This window comes from Mobula hypostoma, chromosome 2 (genome assembly GCF_963921235.1).
Source record: "Mobula hypostoma chromosome 2, sMobHyp1.1, whole genome shotgun sequence".
NCBI lineage: Eukaryota > Metazoa > Chordata > Chondrichthyes > Myliobatiformes > Myliobatidae > Mobula > Mobula hypostoma.
The window spans coordinates 139,428,440-139,444,979 of NC_086098.1; the positions used below are offsets into that span (position 1 = coordinate 139,428,440).

The 16,540-nt window shown below is 39.8% G+C and overlaps 1 protein-coding gene across 1 annotated transcript in view; it reads left to right on the top strand.

Moving 5' to 3' along the window:
- ak9 (adenylate kinase 9) overlaps window positions 1-16,540 on the top strand; it is a 169,936-nt gene that overhangs the window by 75,559 nt on the left and 77,837 nt on the right. Inside the window, exons 19-23 of the mRNA XM_063040773.1 lie at window positions 5,020-5,096; window positions 5,528-5,701; window positions 10,303-10,500; window positions 13,149-13,294; window positions 16,046-16,258. Of these exons, the coding sequence (XP_062896843.1) occupies window positions 5,020-5,096; window positions 5,528-5,701; window positions 10,303-10,500; window positions 13,149-13,294; window positions 16,046-16,258 (808 nt within the window). The remainder of the gene's footprint in view (window positions 1-5,019; window positions 5,097-5,527; window positions 5,702-10,302; window positions 10,501-13,148; window positions 13,295-16,045; window positions 16,259-16,540) is intronic.

A 16,540-nucleotide genomic window follows, 5' to 3' on the forward strand; every position in this document is an offset into this window, starting at 1 on the left:
AGGCGTAAGGCGTAGCTAGATTTTTTTTATTATTTATTCTTTCTTTCTTATTGCACATTTAGAGCAGTGGGGATGCCAGACAGGATACTGGAATGCTTTTCTTTCAGAATGTGGGAAGGCAGGGAGACCCCTAGTGCCCCTGATGACTCTTCCTGCAAGAAGTGCATGCAACTGCAGCTTCTTGTAAATTGTTGGTTGCCATTGTGTTGTTTGTTATGGTATTATCCTGTGATTTATGCTTGGCACTGAACTACCATCAATTCTGGTATGTTTCACATACTGGCAATAAAATGATTCTGATTTTGATGGGATCAGAAAGAATCTAGCATGTGAATTGGTACAGGTTATTTTCTAGGAAAGGTGTACTTTGTAAGTGGTCAGCCTTCAAAAGTGAAATTTTTGAGAGTTCAGATGGTGGTTGCTGCCCTTGTGGCAATTACCAACGCCTTAACGAGGCCACCACCCCCGATCATTACCTGGTCTCACACATCCAGGACTTTTTGACTCACTTAGACGGAAAGTTAATTTTTTCCAAAGTCTATCTTGTTAGGGGCTACCATCAGGTACCTATGTGCTCGGAGGATGTTCCCAAAACGGCTATGATAACCTTGTTTGGCCTCTTTGACTGTCTATGCATGCCATTTGGGCTGAAAAATGCAGCACAGACTTTCCAACAGCGTATGGACTCTATTAAAAGACTTAGATCTATAGCCATTATTACTGATGCCTCAGACTATGCTGTGGGTACAGCATGTTTGACCATGAACTTCTAAGTTTCTATCTGGCTGTCCATTATTTTCATTTTCTTCTGGAGGGCTGTCATTTCACAGCACTGATTAACCACAAACCCCTTGTTCATGCAATGGCCAAAATATCAGACCCTTGGTCTGCACGGCAACAATGCTAATTGGCCTACATGTCAGAGCTCACAACTAATATACAACATATCAAGGGGAAAAATAATGCCATGGCTAATTGCCTCTCATGGTCAGCCATTGAGGCCATACACATAGGGGCTGACTATGGCAGCATGGCAGCCAACCAAGCTACTGACCCGGAGGTCTAGGCTTACCGAACCATAGTCACTGGCCTGCAGTTGGCTGACATTAAGTTCAGGGAAGCTGAGGTTTCTCTCCTGTGTGATGTCTCAGCTGGTCGCTCCTGCCCCGTAGTGCCCGTAAACTGGAGGTGGACTGTTTTTGACTCTATACATGGCCTCTTGCATGGGGCCGGATGACCTTACAGAAACTGGTTACACTAAAGGCCTTCGAAAGGATGTGCATGATTGGACTGCGACCTGTGTGGAGTGCCAGCAGGCAAAAATTAACCATTGTGTTCAGGGACCATTGGTACCTTTTGAGGTCCCTGAGTGACAGATTGCCCATGTCAATGTGGACCTTGTTTGTCTTCTATCCCCCTCCCTTGGATTCATGCACCTCCTTACCAATGTGGACTGTACCACCAGATGGTTGTTCCTCCAGAAATGATGATGGCTGCAGGCGTGGCTTGGGCGTTCATGAGCATCTGTGTTTCTCAGTTTGGAATTCCATCTGATATTTCCTCTAACTGTGGTCCCCGTTTCATATCAGACCTCTGGGCTGCGATTGCCTGGAACCTTGGCATTAGGTGACATCACACCACAATGTATCACCCTCAGTCCAATGGCTATGCAAGTGGTTTCACCATTCCTTAAAGGCTGCGCTGAGTGCTCCCCTGATGGACAAGTGTTGGTATGATCATCTCCCGTGGGTCCTGCTAGGGCTCAGAACAGCTCCAAAAGAGCACCTGTAGTTGTCTGCAGCTGAATTGGTATACGGGCAGCTGTTACGAGTGCCAGGTGATTTCATTCCTGATGTCACAACTGCCTGGTCGGCCTCTCAACAACGTTCCACCCTCCTCAGTAAATTCAATTTCTTTGCACCTATTCCTACCTCCCATCATGGCATACAGCACTGTAGAGTTCCTGTTGACCTACATTCCACTTCGTTTATTTTCATCCACCATGATGCACACTGATATCCCCTTAGGCCCCATTACGCTGGCCATTCCGCATTTTGGAATGGAGAAAAAAGATTTTTATCATAGATAAGAAGGGTAAACCTGAATGTGTTTTAGTAGATCACCTTAACTCTTAGCCAACCAAGATTTGAAGAGAATTCCACTCCCATGCCCCTGCTGTCATGCATGTCAACACACCTCTGGACGAGCCAGAGGTATCTGCTGTTCCTCCACCATGGAACATGGGACGCAATCCGGGCGGCTCATCCGAGCTCCAGACAGGTTCAAAATGCTGGTTTTAGCAAATTCTGCGGGGGGGGGGGGGCTGTATAGGGTAATGTAATTGATGGAAATGTACAGAATTAGGTTGGAGTTCACTTTAAGAGGCTGGTCATACGTGATGAACTAAAGGACTTTTACCATGCTTTCTGTTTAGTTTTATGGTGTTCAATAAATGAATCGCTGTTGCTTTTCTTAAACATAAAACGTCTTTGCTGTTTTATTTATGAAAACCTACAAGATCATAGCTTAAGGGTGAAAAATGAATTGTTTAAGGGGAGCATCTTCACTCAGAGGGTCGTGGGATTGCGGAACAAGCTGTCAGCACAAGAGTTAGATGTGGAGTCGATTTCAACATTTAATGGAAACTTAGATGGTACTTGAACGGTAGGGATATAGAGGGCTTTAGTCTGGGTGCAGGACAATAGGACTAGGCTGTTCAATGGTTCAGCCTGGACTAGATGGGCCAAAGGACCTGTTCCCGTGTTGTAGTGTTCTATAACTTTTCTATGACTCTATCTTCTTCCAGAAAGAGTCAAGTATGTTATTGAATGCCACACCATAAAGACGGCTGATGTGTCTCTCATGGCTGTTGGTATGAACAAGTTTTGACATATGTGTGTCTTGCAGAAGGGATACTGTGTAAAGCATGTGTTTTGGAGAGAAAGCTCCTATTGATAGACATTTTTGAATGACAAATTAGTTGTGTGATGATAATCGAATATGGTTGGTATGATGTGGAATTGAAAGATGAATTCAGAGTGGCGGGGTGTCTGTACCAACGGAGGTGTAAGGTGCTCCTTCCCTCACTAACCTGCTGGTCACCCGTGGGCAAGGTGACCCTGATTAGGGTCACGTGAAGCCATGGGAGTAGGTGTTGTATGAGCAGCTGGTGCATATCACAAGTCCTAGTTCTGCAACCACTGATGCCAGGCAGACAATCTCTGAAGAGTATTCATAAAGGCTGGGGTCACCCATCTTGTTAAGACTTTGCCCAGAAGAAGGCAGTGGCAAACCACTTCTGTAGAAGAATCTGATAAGAACAAAAACAGTAATGGAAGGACCATAATTGCCCACATCATATGACATAGCACATACAAAAGAACGATTCAGTGACCTTGATTACATTTTTGTGGCAATGTTTGGCATTCAGATCGAGAAGTATCTTTTCCATGTGCTTTCACAGAGTTACTTGGAAGCACATCGATTTCCCTTGTAGAAAGATGGTACCTCTCCTCTTTCTGACTTCCTTGACACGTGTTTCCAATACAACACATGAAGATTGTGAAGTCAGCTCTTTCTACATTTGATTTAGTAAGCTGTATTCACTGCTATGGTTCCTAATCCAATTCTTAAACAGCATTTAACCTGTCCTTTATGAAATGCAGCTTAGCTTTGTCATATAGCAACATCAGATGCCATGAACCAATCGTGTACCTGAGCTCGCTAATCAATATAATAGCATCCAGCCAACACTTATCATGTTGAGTTATTATAATGAGCATAAAGAACTAAGAATAGACATGGTTCAAGAACTGAGATATCTAGAACTTTGCTTCTGTTAGTGAGAGAAGGCTTGGCAATTGTTCTGTAGGAGTTGTTCTGCAGTGTGACTTAAGGTCTTTAAGCTAGTGAAATATAAAGAAATTTCCTTTGGTATAGATATCCCAATAACTACCATAGCACCTGCTCTCTAGTCCCTCATTGTATTGTTCATAATGCTCAGTGCATTCAATGCATACTGTTGCTTTAGCATAACTTCTGCTTCTTGTATTCCAATCTTATGGAAGTAAAATCTCGTATTCCATTCTTATTGTTTTATGCACCTGTATCTCACATTTTAACTATCTATGTTAATGAATCACTCAAGTCTCTAAAGATTTTGACTGCATCCAGTTATTATCATTTAGAAATTATGTTTTTAACATTTTTTAGGTACTAAATAGATGATCTACTGGTTGTCTAAATTGAAATCTATTTGGCACAATTTTGTCCATTTGTTTATTATAGTGTATCTCTTGTAATTGAATTTTTCCCTCTACATTGCACACAATGCTACATATTATGGATATAGGGGTTTCTACCCTGTCACCTAAGTCACTTACAAGTACCATGAATAATTGTGATGCCAGTGCAGATTGTAGCAGGACCTTACAAAGTGTATGCTGCCAGTTTGATTACCCATCTGTTTAACTAATCTTGGTCTTCTGCCACTCATTTAATTCCTTGCCATATCAGTAAATTGGTTTCAATTCTAGCTCACAATGTCTCACAACTTGCATTCATTGGGATAAGATTTGCCTCAGAGCCACAGAAAGAGATATTAATACAGTTGTATAGAAATTTATCTGCTACTTATTGTGACACATATGTGGGGAAATTAGGGAAGAAATGTGCGGTTGGAAAGAGAATATACAAACTCCATTTAGGCCGCACCAAAATCAGCGTTGCAACCAGGTTCTGGAGCATTTATCAAACTGGCAGATTTCAATATTCACCCTTTTAAAATCAGTCATGCACAAGACTCTAAAACTGGAGGAATGCTAAGGTTTTTAGGAGTGGAGAAGATTACAGAAATTGAGAGATTTGAGATTAAGACCAGGGAAGGATTTAAAATCAATGATCATTTTAAAATTCAAATTATGATATCCAGAAGGGATATAGGAAGTTATACTGTAACAGATTTTTTTTCCAAGAATTATTCTGGAATCAAAATCATTTTTATGATGTGCTGTTTTGTAGACAAGCTGCCCGAGAAGGTTTAAAAGAACCAGAAAACCAACAGTCAGAATCACGGGACATGACAGACGAACATGAAGGTATGTCACTTTATTTATAAAAACCATTATGGTTTACATTGTGTTGAATGTAGACAAAAACTTTATGCTTTTAACTTGTACATGTTCCTAGAGATAGTTGATCAAGAAAGTATCAGCTTTATATGTAGTTGTTTGTTATTTCAGGAATATAACCTTGTAATTTATTTGTAGCGTAAATCCTAAATTCAGATACAATTATATTATTAGTCATAGCTTCCCTAAATTTAGAGATTGCATTACTTATTGGAAATTGTTCCTGCTTTTAAAAAGAAGCCTAAAGTGCAATAATTTGACCACAATGATAACTTTAAAACTTTTATTATTTCTCAGTAGTCTGATAGCAAATTTTTTGTTGATATATGTATGTGAAAAAGTGACTGGGAAAAAAAATCATCATGCCTATTTAATAATGTCCTACATTTGAACTGTAGCAGTTGAAGAAATTGAAGCAACTTCCCAGTCTAAATCAGATGATCAACCATCTATGCATGAAAATGTGCTGGAAACCAAACCTTCATTTGAACCAGAATCTGCAGATGCACAGGAATCAGAAGCTGCATTTCCTCAAGAATCTGCTTCTGAGCAACAACCAGAGCCAAAGCCAGGTTAGGCTTATCATTGATGACACTGGCAAAGTAAAGCAATAAAAAAAAGAGAAAAAGAAAAGGAACACATTTATGAAAGTGTTAAGACCTTTGAAGGCAATGCAAAGGGGTTCCGAAAGAAGGAAATTAAGGATGGTGACAAGATGGACATCTTTCTCAAATAGCTTTTATTTTTGAGTGAAATTATATCTTAATTTAATTGCAAAACATCTCAGAATCAGAATCAGTTTATTGTCGCTGGCATTAGCCATGAAATTTGTTGTTTCGTGGCAGCAATATAGTGCGGGTATAACAAATAACTAAAAGTTACAATAAAAGTAAATAATAAATAGTGCAAAAGAAGAATAAAAGGTAGTGTTCATAGGTTCAAAATAAAAAAAGGGTTAATGGACTATTCAGAAATCTGTGTTCTCCTTAAACGTCTGACATTCCTCAATTGTAACCTTACCGTTCTATGTAATTTCAACATACCATCTTAGTTAACCCTATTTTTGTTTTTCTCATCCCACTATCCCTGAACACTCCAACCCTCCTTTCCTCCCAGACACTACCAACCACCTTTGTCCCTCCAATCCCAGTTCTCATCCATGCCTGGTTTTCACCATTCCCTCCGACCTTCCCCTCTCTGAGGCAGAACATTCTGTCCTCAGTAAAGGCCACACTTTTCTTGCCATGTGGCCACACCTCAGTAAGTTCTGCGCCCGCCACAATGCTGTGCTCTTCTTCTGCCGCCTCTGTCTCGGGACCTATTTCTTTAGCAATGACTCCTAACCCCACACTGATGACCCCTTCTCCTGTCTTCAATCCTCCTCCTCTTCCTGGACACCCCACTCTGGTCTTTTGTCTGCTCTGGACGTTTTCTTTGCCAACTGCCAACGGGGTATTACCCATCTTTAACACTTCCCTCTCCTATTCCAACCTCACTCCTTCCGAATGCTCTGCTCTCCATTCCCTCTGCACTAATCCTAACCTCACCATCAAACTTGCAGATAAGGGAGGTGCTGTAGTAGTCTGGCGTACTGACCTCCACCTTGCCGAGGCCCTGCACCAACTCTCAGACACCTCCTCTTACTTACCCCTCAAACAGGACCCCACTAAGGAAAACCAGGCCATCGTCTCCAACACCATCACCAACCTTATTGACTCTGGGGATCTCCCATCCACTGCCACCAACCTCATAGTTCCTGCACCCCACACCTCCCGTGTCTACCTCCTACCCAATATCCAAAAACCTGCTTGCCCAGGTAAACCCACTGTTTCAGCTTGTTCCTGCTCCGCTGAACTCATACCGGCTTACCTCGACTCTGTTTTATCCCCCCCCCCCAACCCAGTTCAATCCCTTCTTACCTACATCTATGACACCTCACATGCTCTTGATCTTTTCAAGGATTTCAAGTTCCCTGGCCCCCATCATCTCATTTTATTATGGATGTCCAGTCCCTATACAACTCCATCCCCCATCAGGAAGGCCTCAAACCTAACCAGTTCCCCTCCACCACCACTCTCCTCCATCTCATGGGATTTGTCCTCACTCTGAATAATTTCTCCTTTGGCTCCTTCCACTTCCTTCAAACAAAAGTTGTAGCCATGGGCACTCGTATGGGTCCCAGCTACACCTGCCTGTTTGTCAGCTACGTGGAACAGTTCATGTTCCAAGCCTACACTGGTGACCATCCCGCAGGTTTCCTATGCTACATTGATGACTCCATTGGTGCTGCTTCATGCACCCTTGCTGAACTTGTCAACTTCATCCACTTTGCCTCCAACTTCCACCCTGCCCTCAAATTCACCTGATCCATTTCCAACACCTCCCTTCCCATTTTTGATCTCACTGTCTCTATCTCCAGAGACAGCTTATCCACTGATGTCTATTACAAACTCATGGACTCTCAGAGCAACCTAGACTACACCTCGTCCCACCCTACTACTTGTTAAAATGCCATCCCCTTTTCTCAATTCCTCGATCTTTACCGCATCTGCTCTCAGGATGAGGCTTTTCATTCTAGAACAAAGGAGATGTCCTCCATTTTCATAGAAAGGGGCTTCCCTTCCTTCACCATCAATGCTGCCCTCAACCACATCTCTTCCATTTCACTCGTGTCTGCTCTTACCCCATCCTCCCGCCACCCTACCAGGGATAGAGTTCCTCTTTTCCTCACCTGCCACCCCACCAACCTCCATGTCCAGCATATAATTCTCTGAAACTTCCGCCACCTCCAACGGAATCCCACCACCAAGCACATCTGTCCCTACCCGCACTTTCCACTTTCCGCAGGGATCGCTCCCTATGCGACTCCCTAGTCCAATCAGCCCTCCCCACTGATCTCCCTCCTGGCACTTATCCTTGCAAGAGGAACAAATGCTACACCTGCCTCTATACCTCCTCCGTCAGGGTCCTAAACAGTCCTTCTAGGTGAGGTGGTACTTCACCAGCAAGTCTGTTTGGGCCATTCATCTACGCTCCATCCACCAGAACAAGCAGGGTCTCCCAGCGGCCACCCATTTTAATTCCACTTCCCATTCCCACTCTGATATGTCAATCCATGGTCTCCTCCACTGTTGTGATCAGGCCACACTTAGGTTGGAGAAACAACATATTCCATTTGGGCAGCCTCCAACCGGATGGCATGAGTATTGATTTCTCAAACTTCTGGTAATGCCCCCCAACCCTCCCCCCCTTCTCCATTACCCATCCTCTTTTCCCTCTGTCACCTCATCTCACCAAGCAACTTCCCAGCTCTTTACTTCATCCTTCCCCCTCCAGATTTCACCTATCATCTGGTGATTCTCTCTCCCTTCCCCTCACCTTTTAAATCTACTCCTCAGCAGTTTTTCTCCCGTCCTGCCAAAGGGTTTCGGTCCAAAACGTCGACTGTACTTTTTTCCATAGATGCTGCTGAGTTCTTCCAGCATTTTGTGTGTGTTGCTCCTACTTTTGTTGAAGCTTTTATTTAAGTTTCAGATCTAATGTTCTCAAATTCAAACTAGAGAACCTTTACTTTGAAATCATTAATTAATTGCATCTCATTAAACGCTTAAAATAGTTTGTCCCCAGTTCGGGTGCACAAATTTTTGCTTGTGTAACTATTCAAAATATACTTGTGAATTCGTTATTGAGGTCATCTTTGCCAATATAGTTTCCCCAATATATATTGTATGCCAGTGATTGTTGCAGTATGTTTCTTAAAATCCGTATATCTTCTTTATACTCTCTCCGATAGTGTATCTTCAGCTTGAAGGCCCTTAAACAACTTTCATTGGTGACCTCTTATCTCCGGCTAAACTGATTTAAATCTTGATCTTTTGAGCTGAGGGTATTTCTCACTACTGTGATGTGCTCATCGTTTACGAACAGAACCACCCACTCCCATTTCCATTCCAAAATATCAAGAGCTCCAGAATATATAGTTACATCCTTGGTGACTTTATAACCACATTTCAGTAATGGCTATCATTTGCTTTTATTTTTTGTCATCATTTACCATCACTTTTAGTATTTTGCCTACAACTTTAATTATTTGATTAGCCAGGTCGCTGGCCCTGATATCGAAGCTCAGTTCTCTCACACCATTCTTTGAGCAATGAATTCAACTCTCTACACCAGGCTCGCATACCCCCTTTCAATATTCTTTCTTAGTCCTATTACATCTTCCTTCTTTCTTGATATTCTTCCTGAGACCAATAAAGACCTATATTTAGTCATGTGGTTTTGGTAAGAGGCAAAATGTGAGTTCAAATTGTGTTATTTAATTTAAGAGCATCTCTAAATTTAGCAGTTCGCTTTTAAACACAAACCATCACCTTGATCTTATTGAATTGTGGAGCAGACTGAAGCGTCTTGTGGCTTATTTTGTTTCATTTTTAAAAATGTGTTTTCACTCCAAATAGCCTAGATATCTGGAATAAAAACTGCCTTATTAATGTTGCCTGTATCTCAAAGACAAACTTAGCAAAATGGTTAATCAAAGCAAAGTGATTTATAAATCAAAAGCAAATGTAATGTAACCAGAATATTTCAAAGCTCTTTAGAGGGACAAACAGAAGGAAAATGACATCCAACATAAAAAGGAGAAATTGGGAGATAACAAAAACCTTGGTCAAAGAGTGGGTTTTAGAGTGTTGCAAAGGAATGTCAAAAAAAACACTTAAGAATGAAATACCATTGATTGGAGCACAGGTAAGGAAGGCACACCCATTACTGGAAGAATATGAACTTGATGAAAAACAAGAGTAGCACAGATGTTTTAGTGCATGAACAGATTATAGGGAGTGGAAAAGCAACAGAAAGTTTTGGAATGAGGATGGGAATTTTACTATTGAGTCTTTGCTTAACCAGTAAATGGTCAGCAAGCACAAAGGTAATGGATTGACAGGACTTAATGCATATCAGGATATGGGCAGTAGAATTTTAAATAATTCTTTTCATAAAGAGTAATATGAAGAAAGTTATCTAGAATGCAAATACAAATTTGGAAATTAGTTAATGACAATGTTATTTGGTAAACCTTTGGTAAGTTCATAAGTGCAAATCGTTTGAAGAAATATAATGAAATGGCAAATTATCAAGTGTAAATTAAATTCTTAATTATTATCAAACATAGAAATCAAATTACCTGAAGTTCCTGAGGGAGGTTATCCGGAAGGCCCAGAAATGGATCATTATCGCAAGGTTCTCTCGGATTACATGCAGAACTGGAAGTTGCTAAACGTAGTTCTCACAACATCTGTAAACAGAACATTGGAGATTGCTGGCAAATCTCCTGAGGCTCTTCTTGAAGAAGCTGTTGAAGTTTTGAATGGTAAGTGAACTTTGTTTTTTGATGCAATGTCTGCTATTAAAACCGCTTTCAGACATTTCAGTATGCTTAAATGTTATATTTCCTGGTTTAATAATATAGAGAAAAATAGTGTATCTATTATTAAATGAAAATCTAAAACCTGAAGGTGCTGGAAATCTGAAATAAATAATAGAAAATGCTGAAAACTGTCAGCAAGTTAGGCAGCATCAGAATTCCAACAAAGGATTTTGGAACTAAGACATTAACTCTGTGCTCCCTCTACTGATATTGCCTGATCTGCATAGGATTTACAGCATTTTCTGTTCTTATTTCATTTATTATTGAATCTATTTACAGGTATGTTCCTCATATGTAATTATCCTGTACATTTGGTAATTTATTCCTTTCTTCTTGAATGTTGGCAGAGTATTCAAATACCCTTGAAACTCCTTACGATGTTTTTAGCATATTAGACTTGTATTTCAAATAGAAATGCCTTGGATTCCTTCATACAAAATCTAAGTTCTACCAAAGCTCGTGTATTCTTCTAAGCATCAGCTATCAAAATTCTTTGGTGTAATTCATGACTATGAAGTTAGCTTAACTTTTGATATCTGTTTGTGCAAGTATCTGAACCAAGAAAATATTCACCAGCAATTTGAGCATATTCCCCCTATGAACAATTGTTTCATTCAATTATGTAAAAGTGTCTGTAAGTCTTAGTTATCTTAAAACAATTATCAACCATGAATAAAGTTCATCTTTACATATTAATTATTTAAAACTTACTTATTGATTTAAGTTTGCAATTATTTACTGAGATACTCTGATGAATAACAGTGAATTACCAATAGATTAAAGGCACACAAACACCACAGAAGTTATTCAATAGTATTTTCTATTAATTTTTTTAAAATTTTAGATTTTTAAGTAAAAGTAATTTTCTTAAAATTCCTGCTTTAATGAGCATTATTTCTATTCTCTATTCACTGCCAACTAGCCTAAAATCAAATAGAAGATAATATCAGCATACCTCTCAAGCATGTGATAATCATTCTCACACAAAAATCCATGATGTTTGGGGCAGCTAAAGGGAAAGGAAGAATAAAAAATACTCCTTTACATAAAAATGATAAACCTACTGTAAAAATGCCTGACATGTTTTGAAAACCATGATTTTTCTACCAGTAATTTGAATAGGTTCATCAAGAATCCTATGGATCTCCAAACTCACTTTGATGGCACTGCTTCCCATCTGTTTTCCATTTCTGTTGCATATCTTATTGAAAAGGCACCTTCCACATCAGTGTTTTCAATATGAATTTTTTTCTCCTTATTTGCATTTCCTCTCCACTGTAGTTGTCAATGCTCTCAACCCTATCAGCCCATAATCTTTGAGTTGGCTTAATGGTGAATACTAGGAAATGAAATACTTTACAAGCAGGTAAAGATTTCTACTATTGATTTCAGGGTGGCGGGGTGAGATACATCTCTACCAAAGGAGTGTGAGGCACTCCTTCCCTCTGCTAGCTGACAGATGATCCTTGGGCAAGGTGTAGCACCTGTTTAGCCACCACCTGCCTCCCACCACCTTCCCTCAGCCATTCAGGGTCACGTGAAGCCACAGGAGAAGGTGGTGGATGTCATATGAGCAGCTGGTACATATCACAAGTCCTGGTTATGCAACCACTGATGCCAGGCAGGTAATTTCTGAAGAGTTTTGAGCATGCTGGCTTTCATAACAAGGGGAATTGAGTATAGGAGCAAAGAGGTCCTTCTGCAGCTGTCCAGAGCCCTGGTGAGACCACACCTGGAGTATTGTGTGCAGTTTTGGTCTCCAAATTTGAGGAAGGACATTCTTGCTATTGAGGGAGTGCAGCGTAGGTTCACAAGGTTAATTCCCGGGATGGCGGGACTGTCATATGTTGAAAGATTGGGAGCAACTGGGGTTGTATACACTGGAATTTAGAAGGATGAGTGGGGATCTGATTGAAACATATAAGATTATTAAGGGATTGGACACGCTGGAGGCAGGAAGCATGTTCCCGCTGATGGGTGAGTCCAGAACCAGAGGCCACAGTTTAAGAATAAGGGGTAGGCCATTTAGAATGGAGTTGAGGAAAAACTTTTTCACCCAGAGAGTGCTGGATACATGGAATGCTCTGCCCCAGAAGGCAGTGGAGGCCAAATCTCTGAATGTTTTCAAGAAAGAGATGGATAGAGCTCTTAAAGATAGCGGAATCAAAGGTTATGGGGATAAGGCAGGAACTGGATACTGACTGTGGATGATCAGCCATGATCACAGTGAATGGTGGTGCTGGCTCGAAGGGCCGAATGGCCTCCTCCTGCACCTATTGTCTATTGTCTATAGTGGTTGGGGTCACCCGTCTTGTAAAGACACTGGCCCGAAGAAAGCAATGGCAAACCACTGCTGTAGAAAAATTTGTCAAGACCAATCAATGGTCCATAGATGGAAGACCATGATCGCCCACATCATATGACATGGCACACAATGATGATGACTATTGATTTATTAAGTATTCAGGTCCACAACAACCAGGCAATCAAGGAATAAATGAAATAAATTTTATAGTAATAAAATATAAATGGAATGGTATTTCAGTTAAATGTTCAGCTTCAAAGGTTAACTAACATGTTAATGCTTTCAGAACCCTACCGGTACAGTGGCTGGGAATTATCTGGTGCAGACTTAGATGAAGAAAATGAAGATGCTGAAGCAGCAGCAGAAGAAGCAGAAGAGGAAGGGGCTGCAGAAGAGGAAGAGGAGATGGAGGAGGAGTTAGAAGAAGAAGAAGTAAGAATAGTCCAAGATTGAGCAAGAGATGCATTTATCTTACAACTAATGTTAAAAAACTGTATTTTTTCTCTTTATGGTCCATATGTTTAGAGCCATACTGAATATGATGGCATCAGATAATTTTAGTTTTAATTATGTGATCAAAAGAACACAATAATCAGATTTACAATAATTTAATTTAATAATTTATAATGATTATAGTATATGTTTTTGAAAAAATACTAACCCCTTTCTTATCTGGCATAATCCACAGAGGAAGAAGAAACCTTTATTACCTGCTGAGGAAACTAATTTGATATACACATTTTATTTGTTTTGAAGTATTGTTGTTGGAAGAGGAGATATGAGAAGCTTTCTTTATGCCTAAATAATACAATAAGCAATTATCTGATAATATCTGACTGACTTAATGATGGATGGTTCCGTCCACGGAATATTGAACACATGTAGATTGTTTTTTAAAATTCAAATCATTATATACATGCCTGTCTATGGTTTGCTCCTTCTACCTCTGTAAAGTTCTCCAACTGTATTTTGATTTCTTCTGCAAAGATGCCTAATTTTACATGCAGCTTCAGATTCTAGGTTACTGTTATCAATACTCGTTGACTTAGTGTAAAGCAATGAATATAGTCCTCAGATCAGGACTAACAAACTATTCTGACATTTCCCCCTAACAATAATTGCATTGATCATCTGTCAGGCAGATTATATTTTTTTTAAATCATGTTTTGGATTTTAGCCTAAATCTGCATAGTTTTAAGCCTAATTTTTAGTTTTTTACATGGACTTTTCTTCTTTTGGAATTGTAAAAGCACAACCAAAGTAAAAATAAAAGCCAGAGCAACACGCACAAAATGCTGGAGGAACTCAGCAGGCCAGGCAGCATCCATGGAAAAAAGTACAGTCGATGTTTTGCGTTGACTGTACTCTTTTCCATAGACGCTGCCTGGCCTGCTGAGTTCCTCCAGCATTTTGTGTGTGTGTTACTTGGATTTCCAGCATCTGCAAATCTTCAGAATAGTCATTGACATCTACCTGGCAATGTGGAAAAGTAAAAGCCAAGTTGCCACAGTCATAGGTTTTATGGGGAGATTATTATGTTGCACCAGAATAGTCATTGGCATCTACCTGACAATTTGAAAAATTGCATGCACATATTATGTCTACATAAGGCAGCACAAATCTAGTCAAACTAATTACCGTCCAGTTAATTTATTCTCAATTGTCAACACACTGTGGAAGCTATCACTAATAACACACTCACAGATTCCTAATTTGAGTTTCACTCAGCTCCAGAATTTCATCAGAGCCCTGGCCCAAATAAAAGGAAATTGCAGAACCAAGGTGAGAGTGACATGGAAATGTCACTGATAAAATTTAATTCAAAAGGAAGAAACTCCAGTGGTTAAAAATCATACTTCAGTCGAAAGAAGAAGTCAGCCATCCTCAGAGCAATATACTAGGCCCAACCATCCCTGGCTGCTTCACCAATTACCTTCCTTCCAGGATAAAACGATGTTCAATTACATCCACAAGTTAGTGAATGAATGAGCCTCAGAACTCATACCACCAAGTTCAGGAACAGTTATTACCCCTGAACCATCAGGCTCTTGAACCAAAGAGAATAACTTCACTTAACTTCACCTGCTCCACCTTTGAAATGATAATGATCCCACAACCTATGAATTCTCTTCAAGGATTCTTCAGCCCATGTTCTTGATATTTATTGCATATTTTTTTATCATTATTTCTTTTTTTTTGTTTGTTGTCTTTCTCACACAGGTTGAACATCCAGTTGGTGCAGTCTTTCATTGATTCTGTTATGGTTATTATTCCATCATGGATTTATTAAGTATGCCTGCAAGAGGATGAATCTCAGGTTGCTTGTGATGACATATATACCTTTTGATAATAAATTTACTTTGAACTTTGAAACAACCCATTCCTCATGCTGCAAGGTAACATTCAGACATGGGCTGAAAATTGGCAAGCAGTTTTTCTGCCCAAAATTGGTAACTAATGACCTTCTCAAACAATAAAGAATCTAATTACTTATCCTTAATATTGGGTTAAGGATCCTTACTATTGGTAGGTACCCTACCATCAATGTCCTAGGGTTCACTATTGACTAGAAACTCAACTGTACTAGCCAGATAAATATTGTGGCTACAGGAGCAGGTTAGAGGCTAGGTCTGTCTCCTGCAGTGAGTAATTTGCCTCATATGCATGCAGTGCAGACACAGGTTTTTGAGCTACCATGTCCAGGTTTGCCCTCAAGTAAGTCTCTATACTAATTCGATTTCCCAGCATTTGTCCTGTAGCTTTCTATACCTTTGTGATTAAGGTTTTCATATAAATATGTCTTAAATGTACTGAGAGTACTAATCTTCATCACCCTCTTACACTGTACGTTCCAGATTCCAAACATTCTCAGGGTCGTCAAATGCCCTGTAAATCTCGATTAAGAGGCTTGGCAGGATAAATGCCCAACCTGGGGTGGCTATAACCAGGGCTAAGTCTCAAAATAAGGGTAGGCCTATTCTACTGGTTGGCTCAGGATGATGTAGTATTAGTTTTGTTTTCCATCATAGCTGAATGCCTAGGTGAACTTGAAGGAGAAAATGAATAAATTCTCCTTAAATAAATTAACAAAATTCCAAATAACAGTAATCTACCCAACTGACATCATTTTAATAGTTATGTGATCGGCTGCAAAATTTAAACATCATTTGATTTTCCTTTCAGGATGAAGTTGCGGCTCAGAAAAAGAGCAGGCAGATGGGTGAAAGTAAACATTACTGCCCTGTGGCATTAAAAGAAAAATCAGTTCTGCTTCCAGGTGACCAAGATTGTGCTGCTAGATATCAAGAGAAATATTATTATTTTTCTAATCCAGATGCTAGGGACAAATTTTTAAAAAGTCCTGAAGATTACATAAATGAAAAAGAACCTCTGAAGGTAATGGCCTTTGTGGACTTATATTATTCTGCTGAGTTAAATAAATTTGTCATTTTAAACTTGCCTTCATGAAATTTATTTTGAATGGCAATTTCATTTTGTCTTTGTTCTATTTGATGTGATAAATCCTAATGACACGTACTAATTACAGTAGTATAAAACAAAACCTTTGATAATATAGAGGATATATTGGAATTATAATATTTGAAACATGCATCATATTTCATATACCTGATTACTGGATGCCAAGTAGCCTATTAATACTCTAATGTGGTAGCTGAG